Genomic DNA, 16612 nt, shown 5'->3' on the forward strand with positions numbered 1-16612 from the left:
CTTGGTCATTCAAAAGGAATGTCAAGTCTTGGTGTGTGTTTTTCAACATTTTTCTTTGCTGAACCTGCATTTTGTCCTTGGGTCTCTACCAGGACAAATTCCCATGGATCTGCAAAGAGGATTGAGCTGGAGATTGGGGTGCTTACTAACCTGATCTGCAAATCTGTATCCATGCCTCAGATTTGTAGCCAGTTCCTATGTCTGGCCATAATACATTGATCACCATTGCCTGAGATGTCAGCTAGGCTGTGACCAGGGAGAAATCGGTTCATAAGAAAATGGTTTAAAGGCCATCTTCTACATCCTTGAGAATGTTTGGCTCTGCTGTGGTGATCTTGTCTGCCCAAAAGTAAGTAGCTCAGAAGACACGACCTGATGACTAATGTTCACAGTGCAGAAGGTGTCTGCTATGGTCACATGCATCATGGCTGCTGCTTAAGGATAGTACTGTAAACAGCATGTCTTCCAAGGGGATCTTCACCATGACCAGTTTTAGCACTTAAAACAGCTTGCTTACCATGTGACAAACCACTTAGGAAACATCTGCAATTTAGTCCACAACTTCAGCTAACTCTCCAACTTTATGTGGGGTGGAGACAATAATTTATGAATGTCATAAGGAGAAAACTTTAGTGATGCTGCCCTTTTCTCCCCAGACATTCATGACAGTACTAAAATATTCACTGAGTCAGCCCAAGTACGTGTTTCCCTACTATCTGTCCAGGTACAATGTAGCTCTAGCATGTAGGAAGCAGTTCCCTGGGATGGCAAGATTCCTACACAGTGTGGACTGTTTTGCTAGGTGGGGACAGCAAACTGTGATTTTCTCAAGTCAATATCAGGAGAGAAAAAAAGACAATATCACAATTAGAAAGAAACCTCAATACGGAACAGTCTGTGAGCCTATGTAAACTCCCCTGAGAGCAAGCCCCGCTGAACACAGTGACCCTGAGAAGACAGGCATGGGATTTTGCTGTTAAGCTTGCAAGTAGTAAGGGCAGTGTAATGAACAGAGTGGCCAGTTTGGGCAGAAATGAACAGGGACAAACTTCTGTTCTGTGACTGAGTAAGATGTTTGTTTGGTTTGCAAGACTCTCTCCAAGTCCAGCTTACCTCACAGGACAAATGTAAAACACTTAGAATGGTGAATGGTGTGGAAATGATAAATAATGTACTGTTTCCATGCTCACGCAGCTGATCTGAAGTGACAGAACCCTATTAGTGGGATCAGTCTGGGCTCTGGAAACACAACTTCAGCACGGAAACATAAGAAACGTAAAGAAATGCAAGGGAAAATCAACGTAATGCATGAATAATAATAAAGCCTCCCACTGGAGTAAAATTAAATGTCAACTAATTGGAAGGACTTTTACCCAGCATAATAAATGTAAATTTTAAGCTAAACAAACAAAATGAATGACTTTATTCAGACTGAGCATTTCTATGGCTTTCTGTCAAAATTCAAGATAGCAGCCAGCAGAAGTGTCTATAGTCAAGTCAGCATTTCAGCTTCTTGTGCCACTGGTGGTGAAAGCTGCCCAGTACCTGATAGAGAACCTTGATTGTTCTCAAAGTGAGTCAAAACGACTGAGTGGATGGAGAAACCTGGGCCTCAGGATACATAATACAGACACCATTAAGAGCTCCTGTCTTATGTGAGTCATAAGTTTGACTAGTTGATGGAAGATGTGATATAGAATGCAAAGGAAGGCCTGAGGCTTAAGCAGCAAAAGCTCAGCGGAACTAGAAAGCCTCAAGTCAGGGCTCCAACAGCTCTTTCAGAAACACTCTGCTGCTCTGCTCTCCTTTCAGTGGGGAAAATTCTGGAGTGTGCGACCAGGTCTTGCTGTCAATCTGGGTGTTGCCAGGAGTGTGGAATGATGAGCACTCATCCCTGCTTCATCTCTTCCTTGCATGCTGACGCACTGGATTGTTTGTCCACCCGTTATTGAGGATTAATCCTTCACTTCAGAAAGTAAGTGCAACCGGGAGCTGAAAGGGAGACAAAGGAAAGCTGGTTAATGGTTCCAGAGATATGTGCATGAGCCACAGGATACAGGAGTCTTCCTTGACACAAGTTACAAAACCAGACAGGATAATTCCAGATAGTGTTAGCTGCAGGCAGAGGAAATGCTGCTGTGGTGGTTCTGATCCCTGCTGTGCAGACGGAAGAAGAGACTCCACTATTCTAGAATAGTCTATCTGATTGGCAGGGATCAGCAATCACATGACTGCTTTCTCACAGTAAGTGCAAGCTTGCTCTAGGGAAACAGGTACCTGCTATTTCCTGGGAGACTGAAGCTGCCACCTTCCGCATGCAAAGGAGATGCTCTATGCCACTGAGTTATGGCCTCTCATAACTTGCGCTACACATGTAGCAAGTATTACTAAAATCACTTGATTGCTCTGTGTAATCTACCTTGAGTAGCACTAAGAATATTAGCAGCATTTTACAAAGACGAATCTGTCTCCTTAAATGTCAAGCATCACACAAACCCATGGAATTTGGAATGATATCTGGGCCAGAATTGAAGTCTTTGTGAGCAATGCCTGATCCAACAGAACAAGCATATTAGCTATTAAATATTAAAAGCTGGGTCACTGAACAGAAACTTTTGGTACAGTACCAAGTTAAGTGAATTCCCATGCTATCAACTCCACCTCTGTGTATGGCAAGCATTTATACTTTAACTTAAAGAATACTGCAAATGCCAGCACTCACAGAAAAATTATTGGCCTTGTAACAGTAGCATTAGAGTTAGGATAAAACTTCTATTTCAACCCCACATTGCTTTAATACTAGTATGCAAAAACATGTATATCTGTGACTAAAGTCTGCTATGGAAATAATTATTTTGTGACCATATTTTTTTCACTTTCTTTTTTTGCTTGAGTTAAACCCTGCTATATTGTAATAACTGTTTGAGCTAATGAATGAGTCTTTGCCTTTCCCCCGTCCTACTCAGTTCATAGGCTTTGAGGATTCGGGACATCCCAAGGCCACTTCACACATTACAAGTTTAGTTTGCAAGCTCCCAGCACACCCCCCCATACCCACACACATTAAAATGCATCTTAATACACACAAATACTTAATCATTTCCAGATGCTCTATGCCTGATTCATGAGTAGCCAAAGATGTAACTTTTTGTTGGTTTGCCCTACATTGATATTTTGATCACAGGAGTGACCTTTTGGGAATATTGCCATGCATGAAAAATGTTTTGTGCGTAACAGAACCACTATCTGAGCTTGATTAAGAAGGCTGATTTCAAACAGCTTAAGAAACCACTGGATGTGATCCTAAGGTCAGGAATACTCAAAGAGAAGGGAGTCCAAGATGGATGGGAATTTCTTAAAGGTGAAATATTGAAGGCCCAAATGCAGACAATTCTAACAAGAAAGAAAAGTGGGAGGCCTCTAAAGAAACCGCTGTGGCTGCTTAAGGAGCTTACAGATGAACTAAGGTTTAAGAAGGGCATGTATTAAAAAAAATTGAAGAAAGGGGAAATCATACAATTTATTAAACATAAATGGCAATGATTTCTATCCAATGCTAAGGGATTCTTGGGCAAGGGGATTCTTGGCCCTCTTCGCCATGTTATCGTCTCTTGCACCCCTTCAAAAGTCTCCTCTGAGGGTCAGAGAACCCTCTGTGAAGGCTTGGAGGTTGTTGAAGGAGAGGCAAATAGCCCCAATCAAATAGTAAGTAATTTTTAAGAGCAAAAGCTTTTCAGAAGGTTCAGGGGAATGTACAAGGAAGGAGTGGGTCTGGAATTCCCTTGCTCAATATCACATATACAAGATCAAGATGAATTGTCACCCATGCAATAAACAAACACATCATCAAGAGAGATATGCAAATCTTCTCTCTCAAATGTGCCAGCTTATCATGGGATATGTTTTGTTGAAAAAATGGAGGGAATCATTAAAAACAAAGAACCTTATCTGCAGGCTGAAATGGTATAGTCCAAGATTATTCCATCTCAAATCACTCATCTTACTCTGCTCTCGACTCAGGGAGCTGGTTTGACACACTACTTTTTCTCTCATTCCAGAGTTCCAAAAGTGTTTTCTACAGCAGAGAAATACTCTGTAGACTTGGATTATTTGGACTCTTTGTAGCATAAAACCAGCAGATAACAGGAAACATCTTCTTCCTCTTGTAAAACAAAGACAAAGTGACTGACCCAAAGTACGAGGGGCAGGTCATTCTCATCAGCTGAGGATTAAAAGTATCTATTCGTTACTCATTAGAAGCAAGCACCAACCCTCAGATTTAGTGGGGAAGGTGGCTACAGTGTTTGACATTATTCACCAGATGCTCTCTTGAGAAAGCAGCTTTCAACTTTGCCGGGATTCAATCAACTTCAACTGAAAATATGATCATTGAATAAACAGTTGCAATTGCAAATGACGGTTGATTTTAGAACTGTAACTGCTTACTAAGGAAACCTAAGGATGGAATTACACGTTACATACAGTTCCATAGTTCATTTTTCACTGGGGTATTTGTGCGCTCTCTCTCTCTCTCTCTCTCTCTCTCTCTCTCTCTCTCTCTGCATTATGAAGTTGCTGAGGCTGCAATCTGAAGTGGAAAACTGGCAAAGGGCAGAGGGGCTTCTTAACCTTTTCACCTTCATGCTATTATTCCACTGAAACTCATCCTCCAGTTATTTTCCCCACAATTGGAAAGAAAAGTTGATGCACAAAAATTTGTTACAGAGCCAGTTCTGCAGCCTCCCACCTGAAATGTCATTGGAAGGGAGGTTTCAAACTCAAGACAACTTATGCTGTCAGTTATCGTAAGCAAGAGAGGCAGGAAGGTGAAAATGAGGAACGGAATTAAAAGGGATTACTATTGTGCAGGAAGGAATGCATCACTGCACAGAAATTGGAGGGATTCCTGTTTCCAGCTGCTCCTGCTGAAGGATTTAAAGATATAGCTGACAATGAGGAGCTTTCTGAAACTAAGAGCCAAGGCTCTCAGAGGCCAGAGTTTTCAACACAAAAAATGCATACATAAGAGTGGCGATGTACAGAACTCTTCTGACTTTATAGAAGCCCTGGGAACCTAAACCTACAATATAGATGATGGAAAACCTGGATATAGTCAGGATTATAGATGCTGCCAAAATTCACTAGGCTCCACCCTGAAAATGAACTTCAGGGGCTCAGTAACATTTGCCTAAAAAGAATCAAAAGCACTCCATATTTTTCTCAAACTCAGATTAAAATCCGATTGGGAGAAGTCTTCTCAGGTGATGCCTTGGAAAGCAGTCCCTGCTCACATAGAGAAGATTCTCTCCATTGCCTTCTAGGAAACTTCTTTATGAGGCTGCCCACCCTGCATAGGGGATTTACTGTCCCAAGTGCCTCCCAGGGAGATGAGTTTTTGCCTCCCAATAGTACTTTGGGGACAGACTTGGAAAGCAAAACAAGTGCTACAATTAAAATTTCCATCCATTTGAAGGGGGCTGCATTCTACAGAGTAGCACGTGCGCAGAAAATGGATTTAAAAGAAAGCAAAGCAGAGAAGAAACTAGTGAAGGTAACTGAACATTGCTGAAAGCCCTGCCTTAATCAATAAAGATATAATAGGCACAATTGTAGAATTCAAGGTATTGGCAAATTCTGAGTTATGGTTGAAAATGTGACTGTAACACAAGGGCAAAAACTTGCAAAAATAATAAGCATTCATGTACGTAAGCGGCAAAAATATGAGGGTCCAGCTGCTTAGCTCAAACAGCGAGAGCATATAGAATCCATTATTTATTTCTTAGAATATGCTGGCAAGTGACATTACTATGAACAGACTTGCTACAGGTCTTTATTGTGTCTAGTCTTTTCCCTTTCACAAAAAGTCCCACCCTCACATGTTCTCGGGGGGATATGCCCCTTTTACTCTACTCAATTATGGAAGGAAAGGAGGCGCAGATGAATCTTCTGTTACCTTACGCTGGCCCTCCCTCCACTGGCCTTTTCTTTCTCTGCCCTACAAGTGAATCAGTGGCTCTGGATCGGCTGGACAAAGGTCTAGTTCTGGCGAAAATAATGTGGGGGGAAGCTTCCAAAAGACCTGGAAAATGGGGGGAAAATGGCTTAGTGTGGGGCAGGTTCCTCTGCTTCTTTGTACTAAAACCTCTTTTCCACTTGGCTTAAAAGGTAAAGGGACCCCTGATTAGGTCCAGTCGTGACCGACTCTGGGGTTGCGGCGCTCATCTCACTTTATTGGCCGAGGGAGCCGGTGTACAGCTTCCGGGTCATGTGGCCAGCATGACTATGCCGCTTCTGGCGAACCAGAGCAGCGCACGGAAACGCCGTTTACCTTCCCGCTGGAGCGGTACCTATTTATCTACTTGCACTCGGACGTGCTTTCGAACTGCTAGGTTGGCAGGAGCAGGGACTGAACAATGGGAGCTCACCCCGTCGCGGGGATTCAAACCGCTGACCTTCTGATCAGCAAGCCCTAGGCTCAGTGGTTTAACCCACAGCGCCACCCGCGTCCCTCCACTTGGCTTATCGCCCACCAATTCCAGAAAAGACGACAATGACCTGATGCGAAATCAAACTGCAACACCATGAGAAGCTGAGTGTGTACTCCATATAGTGAAGGGGATTTCAACGTACTCACCAGCATGACAGATAAAAGTAAGTTGGCTTGGAGATGTTCCATTTTGGTATTTGAGCTTTTCAGGGGTGGGAAATGTAGCTCTAGCGCTAATATGGATTCAGGACAAGAAAACACTCCCCCCACTTTAGTTAAAAGTGGAAATGTTATTGAGTGCTTTCTTCATTCCTCAATTAAAAATTCAGAAAAAGTTCCGCCCAACATGACGTATGCCTGGCACAAGCAAGGACTACTCCTTTTCTGCAGCATGGAGTGGATAGGCCCTATTTTCTTAAAGCCTGCCATAAAAAGTAGCTAAAAAATTGCATTTTCTTTTTTGGGGGGCCTAAAAAGCTCAACAACTGTCCGGATTTTAACTGTTTGAAATATGGCAACCCTATTTTATGACATTTCATGTTGACTGAGGTCATGGCTGAAAAGTGATTCCTGTATTGCAGGGGGTCGACAAGATGACCCTTTGGGTCCCTTCCAACTCTACTATTCTATGATGCTTGTCAGGGCAGGCAAGTTTCAATGCAAATGGAAAACCAAAAAAAGGTTGGCTGCAATGCCTTGGTTCTCTCACCTTTGGAGTTTGTGAGTGGCTCACAGGATTTAGCACTGTTAAGGCTATTCTGGAATCCATTCAGATGCCCTTCTGTGGAGGTTGCCCTGCTAGACAAAACACTGAATCAGAGGATAGCACAAACACATGTATGAGAGGGAAAATACATCTTTATCAAGGGTAAAACCATTCTAGTATTCATTAACAGATGAACCAAAAGGTCTTTCTGGACAATTTATTTCTTCGCATAATCAATGTGTAGTTGTCAGGAACATACAAATCAACCTCATGCCACATCAGACTATTTTGTCCCATCTAGACCTATGTGGTCTATTTTATTTTAAATAAAGTCATTAAAAAAGCATTTCTAAGCTACTTAATCTTTTAAAATTGGTATACTAAAATGACAAAAACATAGTAAAACACGGTTCTAGAGGCAGATAAAAAGAAGAGCAGCTCCAGCCTTCCCCAGCCTGGTGCTGTTCATATAAATGGGCCCCCCAAATTCCAGCGCCAGCGACCATGATCCATGGTCAGGGACGATGGGAGCTGGTGTCCAAAACATCTGGAGGAGTCTAGAGTCAGAGATGGTTGGGCTACTCAAAATGGATTCAGTTCTCAAATAATTCATGCAGAATCCATAATCAATTTCCTATGAACAATTCAGATGTTCTTCCATGAAGTAGTGCTTCGGTTCCAGGAATGTTTCATTTTGCCAGGACTTGTGTTCAGTGAATATCAAAGCAAACAAATCATGAAAAAATGAGGCAATGTGAAGGGTAACCCGGCTACTTAAAGATTTTCAATTAATGCTGTATGTACCAATTCAGTTACTGAATTCAGAAAGGAGCACTTTTTCATTACAGCTCAAGTACATGTCGAGAAGACTGACAGCAAGGTGCCACATGCAATGCCTCTGTCAGGATTTCTCCATTTTCCTAGTTAGAAGTTGAAAACATGGGTCTTCCTCAGAACTTGAAGACCATTCCCTACTCAAGCAGCACCCATCATTTGGCTGACAATACATCTATAAACTTAACACAGAATGGTGCAGAGATAGACGTACACAGAGACAGAGTAAGTGAAGCAAGCAGCTTCAATTTTGGTGGGTTGAACAGTGCTTTTCTTCCTTATTAATTAATGGAAGCAAACAAAAAACCTGCATGCAGTAGACACTGAGAATAAAATATTCCAGCCTAAAAAAAGAATACTTTCAGTCTGACAAGTGGCAGAAATGAAAATATATATAGTTATAAAACAGATTCAGCATAGGGACAGAATGGATGGGTTAAATTACTTTCAATGTATGAAAACTGTAAGATACTGGACCGTATCTTTGCTATTTTGCAGATGTAATGAGAACTTGATATATGCATATGTAATGTAGATGATTATGTATTTTACTTTTTTTTTAAAAAAACAGCCCTACAAGAAGTTACAGACCCAGCTCAAAAGATCTACAAGTTCCATTATCAAATTCATATTCAGACATAACTTAGACATAGGCTGGGTCATTTTCCATCCGAAAATTAAAATCTGAAGTAGCCCCAAGGCATTTTGTCAGGTGAAAAGCATTACCTTTTTTCTCACTGCAGCATTATGAATTAACACTGCTGCATTAAGAACTGCCTTCTTCTCCTATCTCAGAGCCCTACCCTCTACCTCTTTTTCAGCCTAATAAGTTGCTATATTTAAAATTACAATCTTTGCACTGATGACTCAGATGTATTTCTCTATTTCTGACCTCTAAGCTTGGACTAATTTAATATCCCCAAATTCCACATGCTTTTAGATGTTCTGCTGGCAGATAAACATATACTTTCCAATGGAGTTGCTGATCTTCCACTTGATCACAGGTCACTGCCTCCTCCTTTGTTTCCTGACAGCTGCATTTCCCCTAATTTCCAGATTTTTTCCCCTCTCTCTCTTTAGTACTCCTCTTCCTACCCATGGTTAGCCTTTTGCTGTTTCACTTTTCTTTATCTCCTTCCACACGTCGCTCACTTTCTCATTTGTCTAAATCAAAGTTCATGCCCAAGTCCTATTCCAATGGCAGCTGATTCCAGGGGGTTGGAGAAGCAACACTAGAAGCTTGGTTTCTAGTAAAAATGAAGTGTACCTCTAGGGCACGCAGAACTCTCAGCAGTGCCCCATCTGAGAAGCACACTTACTGGGCGACCCCTTAGCTAACCTGCTCCCAAATTGTTTAATGGCACCAGTTTCGCCCTAAATTCCACGACAGACTTGGCACTTCAGTAATTTGCAAGCACCCGGATCTCATCAAGAATTGATGTCTGGATTCCAGCAGCTGTTTCCTAGAGATCAGCCCTCAAGTTCATCAAGGAGCCTAGACAGATGTTTATCAAATACCAGAGGTCCAAAAAAGCACCCATGGTTTCTAACAGCTCTTCAGCTCCTGGGGCACATCAGGATGATAGAGCCTCTCTCTTGGTGAGATGGTTGCTCATACATTGAGCCTGCCTACTGACCTAGAGAGAGGCACCATCCTGAGAAGGAATGAGCTCTGAGTTGCATCAACTCCCTACCCTAGAAGCCTGTAGATGAATACAAATCCAGTGAGTTTGAATATTAGTGTCACAGGACTATCTGTAAATTTGTATTTTTCTCAACATAATGATAGAGTTATATTTCAATAAATAAACATTTATAACAATCCACCAAAGTCCCCAAACTTTTAATTCATAAGTTGCATGTCTTTATAATGTTAGGGAGCTTCCTATTTTTTTAAAAAAGCAATTCACTCTTACAAATTAGGAGGTGATGCAAAATATATATAGCAAGAGATAAGCCTTCTTTGTCTAGTTCTTATTACCTTCCTCAGTGGGAAAAATATGCATGTGGTTGATGGAATGGGGAAGAGTTCTAACTAGGAGGTTCTCAAGCTATTCAAATATTGTTGAATTAGAAATATTCATCTTTAGGATATCCATCACATATTCAGCAATTTAAAAAAACCTCTAGTAATTCTCTTTTCTTCTAAAGATCATATGTGCTCCAGCTGAGACTGGAATAATGAGATGGCTCAGAGATGTAATACAGATTTTAGGTTTTCTTTATTGCTCAAAGACAGTTTCTCTAGAAACCTTTGAAAAGAGATTCAATGGTTGTAGCATATTATACCTATGATGAAATGGCAAAAAGACAAGGCAATAGGCAGCAGATTTGAGATAAAGAAAAATATATATCCAATATTGCACATATTTACATGGGAATAAAGGTAAAGGTAAAGGACCCCTGACCATTAGGTCCAGTTGTGGCCAAGTCTGGGGTTGCAGCGCTCATCTCGCTTTATTGGCCGAGGGAGCCGGCGTACAGCTTCCGGGTCATATGGCCAGCATGACTAAGCCGCTTCTAGCAAACCAGAGCAGTGCACAGAAACGCCATTTACCTTCCCGCCGGAGCGGTACCTATTTATCTACTTGCACTTTGTGCTTTCGAACTGCTAGGTTGGCAGGAGCAGGGACCAAACAACAGGAGCTCACCCCGTCGCGGGGATTCGAGCGGCAAGTCCTAGGCTCTGTGGTTTAACCCACAGCGCCACCTGCGTCCCTTTACACAATTACACAAAGAATTATTTGCAAGTAAATGTGCATAGAGGAGCATTGCAGTTACCAAGACTAGAACACAACAAAGGTACCGTATTTTTCACCGTATAGGACGCACTTTCCCCCTCCAAAAATGAAGGGAAAATCTGTGTGCGTCCTATGGGGCAAATACAGGCTTTCGCTGAAGCTTGGAGAGCGAGAGGGGTCGGTGCGCACCGACCCCTCTCGCTCTCCAGGCTTCAGGAAGCTGTCCGCAAGCCTGGGGAGTCCTCCAGAATACAGAATGGTATAACATGAACAGATCAAAGGAGTCATGTAGGCCAATATCTTGGTTCAACCTTTCCTTGAGACACATGCTCCATAACCTCCTGAGACAGCTTGTTCTGAACTGCATGTTCTCTTGCTTATCTCAATACCTAGCACTGGAACTTGCACAGAAGTTTAGCATATTCTTCCCCCACACCAGAGGAAAAATACTAGAAACGTAGATTAAAAGCTTGAAGTTTGAGTTTGTTTAGAACTTAATCCCTTCCTGTTAAGGATGGGGGTTTTTTTTTGGGGGGGGGGTTGACCAAACATAAAATCTCTTAGCATTTTCTCTCATGAGATGTAATGGAATTCTTGACAGTGGAGTTCAAAAGCCTGGAAATACCAACAAAGAACAAATTGTCTGTATTAAACGGCTGAAGAACAATGGAAAGCATAAGACTTGAAGCACCTAAGAAGTAGTTTTCATTTGAATTGTTTTTTTAGTAAAAGGGAATCTCTCTTGCATATAGAACATGGGCTGTGTTTCCCCCCCTCTTGATTCTGTAAGAAAGAGAAACTGGACAATACAAAAGGACACACAGATCAGTGAAAGAGGTTTGGATGTGGTCAATCCCCCAGTTGCTCTGGAATATATTGGGAGCTCTCATTTCCGTGTAACTGAGAAAAGTCAGTATGTGATCCCACAAATTGCAAGAATAGACTTGGAGACTTATGCTAGAGTCTGAACAGCAACTCAGAAAGTATTTCCGGAATGGCTCCTTGCAGCCTTCAGTAATTGGACTACACTCTGAAATTGTGAAGGAATCTCTTACTTTTTTCACCCTTCTATGCATTTTCGATGCTGAACTTTTTCCGGTTTTCCCACACTTATGCCTGTCACAGAGCAGAAACCACAAGAACGCAGTAAAGTCAAGTCTGTCCAAGGAGCTGCAATTCCATCTCACAGGGATAAACATTCTCCCTGCCAATATGTGAGTACAGCACACCGGCATCTTCAAACACACATCTTGCTGCTTGGCAGACAAGCTCACTGAAGAGGCTTGTCACCTGAACTAACGTGCATCACCCCCAGGACGGGAGAGTCAAACAAAAGCTGTTATCAGCACAGGACTATCGAAACAGGTATGGCTATCTGTACTAGCTGAACTGACCAATTTAATTAACACCTGGATCCCATTTTAAAACGTGTCTGGAGGATTAGTCTCAAAAATATTTCAATTAGTAGTCCATCTTATCTCAGAGGCTCATGGTAGGTGAAAAGAAAGTTAATGTATAAAAATTGAAGGGGCAATCCTTCTAATGGAACAATCATCTAAAAACCTGTAACCAGAAAGAAAGGAACAAGGACACTGCTCTGTGCAGTGCACTAATCTCAGAGTTGGATGGTCAGGGAAGGAATTTTGGGCTCTTGTTCGTACTCACAGTACGTTCGCACGTAGGAATCATTTGCAATGTTTGGCAGTGAACACAGTTCTTCATCTTACACTCTTCTATGAAACAGAAGAGGCAGTGGCCATACCTGTTCATTGTTGGGAATTCCCCCCAATTCTCTTGTATTTTTCAAACAACATCTGTGCTACATAGACACCTTGTTACAAGAGAAGCCATGCAGACACACACTTACATTGTGTGTGGTTGGGGTGGAGGCTTAGATACACCAGGCTACCAAATATTGGTATGTTTAAGTGCTAGAAGTTTCCAAACAACCATAACAGGCAGCAGGGGTGGAGAAGGATTTTCTTTGGTCCACCATCAGATCAAACAAATTCAAAACTCTGTCTTTAAGAAGACCAGAATGTAGTTATTAAGCAGATGGTGTGTTGTGCCACTTTCTGCAATGCAGTTTAAGTTCAAAAAATGCTGATATACAAAGTGTATACAACTGTGCATTTTAGGGAAATTCATACAATTTAAAAACCACTGGAGAATGGTTATACTAAGGAGTTGGGCTCTTAATACAGATTTTGGCCTGGCTGATAGACATGTGAGACATTGCTGGTCAGGAAACGTTGGTGGCTCCTCCTTCTGGCTGTGTTTATGTGCTCCAGAGGAGGCACCATCATCCTAAGGATTAAAGAAGCCCTTTAACAGGATGGTCCTTCCATCCCTATGGGTGCTGCACACTGATGCATCCATCACTGCAGCTACGCATATTTCACCTGATGTGAAGTCTGCCTAGTCCTGGGGGAAGCGAAGCAAACATCACAATTTACAACAATAAAGATTTATAATGCAACTCAATATCTCCAAAGATAGAGAATATAATTTACGAGGAGCTTGGAGAGGCTTCTGCATAATGCGACTGAGAATAATGAATTAATGAGATTGTTTAGTCTAGGAAAGAGACAAGCAAGAAGCAGCATGATGGAGCACAAAATAACAAAATGGTCAAGGAAAGATAAGTCAGACTCCAACTTAATGACCTCCATAAAAATAGAAAGATGACAAGTTTACAAGCAACAATGATTTCAATACCTCTCCAGAAACTATACTGAAACTAAAAACTGAGGACAATACAATATGAAATTGTTCTCACATTTAAAACATCAACAGTTAAGGTTTTTGTTAGGAGTCTACAGAAGTTACAAAAGCAGTCTATCACACTGCAGGAAATAAAACATATCACCAGTACAGGGAGATAAGAATACACTTCTATATGCATTTAAGATAATTTGTTTTTAAAGCTTTCTTTGTAGCATTAAATACAAGTAAGAGTGATACAGGATAATGGCTAAATTACACATTATTTTTTCAAACACAGATAAAGATCAGAACAAGCATACATCACAATACAGAAATGCAAAGTTTTGTTGGCTCAAAATTAATGTATTAGAAATCCATGACAAAGAAAATGTACAGAAAGTGAAGTGTGCAATGAGGTCCTAGCAGGATGAATGCTAGAAGTGGGGAACTTTTGACAGGGTGCCATGTCTGTCCCACTGTGTCCTGCACACCTACTAATCATATGGAGATTGGAAATAAAGAGCAGGCAGGCAGATTTCTTATTTCCGATTTTAGCACTAAGCACCATAGAGCTAAAATTGCAGATAAGTGGTCTGACTGCTCTTTAATATTAAAAAAACAGAATTTCTGCCTATTCCCACTCCAACGTTGGAGTGGGGCTAGGAAGCAAGGCTGAGTTTTACTCAACCTCCAGACTTAGTACTGTGGTACATAGTGGTAACGCTGGAAGGGCGGGGAATCCCTGTCTGCTCTTTAGTGATACTGTCTATAGCAGGGGTCGGCAAACTAAGGCCCGTGGGCCGGATCAGGCCCAATTGCCCTCTGGACCCAGCCCATGGACGGTCCTAGAATCGCCGCTTGGATCAGCGTGATCGTTCAGGCTGCGCCTTTTTTTTTTGCAATTTTGGGGGGGCACCTCCCCCCCACCCACACACCATGGCGGCGCCTCCTCCCTCCTCCTCCTGGCTTCTTCCCACCCTGTGGAGAAAGGGAGCTTGCTTTAATTGGTGCCAGCCAATTCAAAGCCTCGCTGCCTGCGCGCTGAGGCACAGCCCAGACTCGCCACCATCCCGCCGGCCTCTCCATCCATGGCTGTGCTGTGGGCATCTTGACGGGCGCATCGCGGGGCTTCGGCTGGAGCTTGGTGAGCCTGCTGGCCCAGTGCCTGGCACCTGGGAAAGCTGGCCCAGAAAGGAGAGGCGCCACCACCACCGCCGGCTCCCAAATGCAGGCAGAGCGGCAGAGGAGGTGGGAAAGCGGGGGGGGGGGAGAAGCCCCCCCCCCACAGCGTGCACATGTGCACGTGCGCAGTTCGGCCCGCCACAAGGTCTGAGAGGCGGTGAACCAGCCCCCTCCTAAAAAGGTTTGCTGACCCCTGGTCTAAAGAGCAGGCAGAGGGATCTTGCTAGCCACCTCCACCCCTGGAGAGGAGGGCTGGAAATGGTGTGTGGACGTGGCCCTGTGGCCCTGCATGCCTGCTCTGTGTGTGCACTGTCTCTCTGCATTTTTGGTGCATGCAAATTTATTTTGTGCATGTTTGTTTTGTGATGTTGTGATTCCCAAAAGCTTGGTCAAGTGTGAATCAAGCCTTTGGGGTGAAATGGATTCCTCACCCTGGCTGTATGCCATAGCAAATCCTTTCTCAAGGTGCCCAGATGTTGTTGGACTACAACTCCCATCATCCCTAGCTAGTAGGACCAGTGGGTCGGGGATGATGGGAGTCGTAGGCCAACAACCTGGGGACCCAAGGTTGAAAAAGGCTGCCGTAGTGTATAGCAGTGATGGCCAAACTTGGCCTTCCAGCTGTTTTGGGACAACAACTCCCATCATCCCTAGTTAACAGGACAAGTGGTCAGGGGTGATAGGAACTGTAGTCCCAAAACAGCTGGAGGGCCAAGTTTGGCCATCACTGGTGTACAGCAACTCATCTTATTTAGGTTACTCTTTCCCCCACCTTCCTCAAATGAAAAAAACAGAACAGTTCTTAAAATTTATCTAATACAGTTACATCAAACAATCAGGACGCCCCCCCCCCCAACCACCAAGGAAAAGTTAGTCATTTACTGCCAATGTTTCTCCATCAACATCTTTCAATAGCGAGTTCTGTTTCAGGAACACAAACTTACTTGGAAATCCTCTGAGATGCCACCTTCCTAATAACTGCTTGTCTATGGCTGGCTGGGGGCTTAGGGATCAAGTTTGAAGATGCACTCTGGGATGGCATCACCTTATTCAGGTTCGGTACCTTCTGGCTGCTAGAAATGGCACTTGATGTCCTGTGGGCACCAGAATTAGTTGATAGGGTCATAGAGCTGATGGTGGATGTTGGGAAGTTAGCAAACAGAGCCTAGCAAAAAAAGAAAGAAAGAAACGTAGATTTAATCTGCCTTCTATGACTAGGTAAGGAAGTAGATGTTATGTGTCCCGCCAGACTGTTTCTACTTGAAATTTACAATGCAATACTAACTTTACAAACACCTTGTTCTATAGTTCACTGTGCAATGAAAAAGTAATTGAATTTATGCTCTTCTCCAATATTTAGAGCCTTAAGATTCCTGATGTTTGCGAGATTATTGCTCAGTGCTGCCTTTGCATCTTCTCTAATTGCATGCAGACGAGGAGTTCTATCACCCAGTGGGAAGAGTCAACAAAGCAGCTTCTAACAGCATGACTGTCAGAGGCTGAAGAAAGGTCAGGACTGTTTTTCTTGGGGGCAGCAGACATCCAAAAGCCTTTTGTTTCTCTGGTGTGCTGTAATCCTGGCTGTTCTACACTCTAGCCAGCATACAGAATGACCTGAGCTTCTGGATTCAGCTTCAAAGAAAGCTATCCCACTGTGAGCCCCCTTACTGTATGTTAGGAAGCCAGGGGAAGCTATTCTACAAACAAGACAGCAGCAAGTGAAGTCAGAGGTTTGACCACAGAGCAAAAGAAGCCAGAGCTGGGAAAATCTTGACACAGATAAACGGGGAAGAAAAATGAGAAAGAAGCTTTCATCTGCCATGGATCAGGTGCAATGAGGGAAGGACGCAAGAGGAATTCAGGCATAAAAACAGTCAGATACGTACAGAACTATTAGTTTGCTGCCCATGTTTCTCCATCAACAGGGCCTGGGATAGCTGAGACAGTAGAGCACAA

The 16612-nt window shown here is 42.8% G+C and overlaps 1 protein-coding gene across 4 annotated transcripts in view; it reads right to left on the minus strand.

Annotated features, from left to right (window-relative positions):
* Positions 1-1400: 1400 nt before the first annotated feature.
* Positions 1401-16612, minus strand: part of TTLL5 (tubulin tyrosine ligase like 5) — a 120846-nt gene continuing 105634 nt past the window's right edge. For 2 of the 4 annotated variants that reach the window (XM_080977669.1, XM_080977668.1), the window contains exons 33-36: positions 15601-15821; positions 7197-7282; positions 5954-6079; positions 1401-1992 (exon numbers count right to left, since the gene is read on the minus strand). In XM_080977669.1, coding sequence (XP_080833795.1) covers positions 5955-6079; positions 7197-7282; positions 15601-15821 — 432 coding nt within the window. In that variant the 3' untranslated portion in view covers positions 1401-1992; position 5954. The remainder of the gene's footprint in view (positions 1993-5953; positions 6080-7196; positions 7283-15600; positions 15822-16612) is intronic. The other 2 variants (XM_080977670.1, XM_080977671.1) reach the window with 2 other exon arrangements.

The sequence above is a fragment of the Podarcis pityusensis genome, assembly GCF_964106645.2.
Source record: "Podarcis pityusensis genome assembly, chromosome: 1".
Classification (NCBI taxonomy): Eukaryota; Metazoa; Chordata; class Lepidosauria; order Squamata; family Lacertidae; genus Podarcis; species Podarcis pityusensis.